Below are 1,194 nucleotides of genomic sequence, written 5' to 3'. Positions count from 1 at the left end.
CTGCTTTGCTGCCATACCTTCAACAGCAGGGCATCTATTGCTCTTTCTTTGGCTGTGCTCCTCCTGGTAGCTGCAGTCCTGGTGGACATGAGAGAGCCCTGAGCTCTACACCTTCCCACTGCTCCCCTGCACGTGGACAGCAGGGCAGCGACGTGCCAACGCATCTCATGGAAACTGCAGATGCTGCTTTTCTGCTCCTGTTGCTTTCGGTGCCGCTGTTGGATGTGGAACAGCAGCAGGGAACGGTCCAAGGTTCTTCCCAAATAATGAAAGCATTGCTTTTATTGCATTTATTTACCAGCCCTGCGCACGCAGCTCACCAGGCAGTCACTTCAATGAAGCCCCCCTGCCCCACCAGGAGCCCCACACACAGCATCCAATGGGGCAGCCCTCGGCCCCACACCGTTGGGCTCACACCCGTCACGAGTTCTGCTCGGTCTCAGCCCGTTTCCCCACCCTCGTCGCTGGGGGGAGCCCATTTCAGCTCCCTCACGTCCACGCCGAATGAGCTGAGCAGCACGCAGGTGAAATTGGTCCTCAGATCCTGGAAGCTGAAAGAGTTGAAATGCAGATCCCGACGGAGGATCACCAGCGAACCACGCTCTTCCTCTCTGCGGGACGAAGGCTTCCGTCAGCCCCGCGTCCCTCCCCTCGTTCGGGGTGGTGATGGAGGAGGGGGGGAGGGGGAGGGTGGGCTTGCGTTGGGGTTGAGCTGCTCACCGCACCGCCCCTTCGCGCACGTTGGGCTGCAGCTGCTCCACGAACGAGCCGTTTGCCAACCAGTAGAGCAGCGTCAGCTCCGGGTGAGCGCTCTCAGCCTCGCAGGAGACGCTCACGTTGCTGCCTGAATGGGGTTGAAGGGGAGATGGGCTCACACCTTGGGGGGGGGGGGGAAGGAAGGCGGGGGACAGCCGCAAAACGTCCCCACTTCACCCATCGCACCCCCACGGGGATCCCCGCATCCCGTCCGCTCCCCTCCGGCTCTCAACCGTAGCGGGGTGCTGCTGATATCATTCCCTTTTCTCCCCCCCCCATCTCCAAGGGGTGGAGGGGGGCTCAGATCAGCCCCTCCGCAGTCACTCACCCATCTGGGGGGGCTGCGCCGGGATCCTCAGCCGGGTGATGCGGGGGGGCTGCGGAGCCATGGCTGCTGTGGGACGGGGTGGGGTGAGGGGTTGGGGGGGGGGGGGGGGG

The 1,194-nt window shown here is 63.3% G+C and overlaps 1 protein-coding gene across 1 annotated transcript; it reads right to left on the bottom strand.

Moving 5' to 3' along the window:
* Nucleotides 1-208: 208 nt before the first annotated feature.
* LOC122191673 (interleukin 18 binding protein) lies at nucleotides 209-1,145 on the bottom strand. Its single transcript, XM_042892032.1, has 3 exons — nucleotides 1,085-1,145; nucleotides 721-844; nucleotides 209-611 (listed from the first exon to the last, which is right to left on the bottom strand). The coding sequence occupies exons 1-3, from the start codon at nucleotides 1,143-1,145 to the stop codon at nucleotides 440-442; spliced, it is 357 nt and encodes a 118-aa protein (XP_042747966.1). The 3' UTR covers nucleotides 209-439.
* Between the last annotated feature and the right edge of the window lie 49 nt (nucleotides 1,146-1,194).

The sequence above is a fragment of the Lagopus leucura genome, unplaced genomic scaffold (genome assembly GCF_019238085.1).
Source record: "Lagopus leucura isolate 7727_CA_CO unplaced genomic scaffold, USGS_WTPT01 91-0_obj-0_obj, whole genome shotgun sequence".
Classification (NCBI taxonomy): domain Eukaryota; kingdom Metazoa; phylum Chordata; class Aves; order Galliformes; family Phasianidae; genus Lagopus; species Lagopus leucura.
Note: the sequence above shows the minus strand (reverse complement) of the source record. Positions and strands in the feature narration are given on the sequence as shown.

Excerpts from the sequence above, each read along its gene's own strand:
- LOC122191673 (XM_042892032.1), bottom strand. The coding sequence starts at position 1,145 with ATGGCTCCGCAGCCCCCCCGCATCACCCGGCTGAGGATCCCGGCGCAG. Across the intron at positions 845-1,084 it reads GGCGCAGCCCCCCCAGATGG|GCAGCAACGTGAGCGTCTCC; the intron begins GTGAGTGACTGC and ends AACCCCATTCAG. Across the intron at positions 612-720 it reads GTGCGCGAAGGGGCGGTGCG|AGAGGAAGAGCGTGGTTCGC; the intron begins GTGAGCAGCTCA and ends TTCGTCCCGCAG.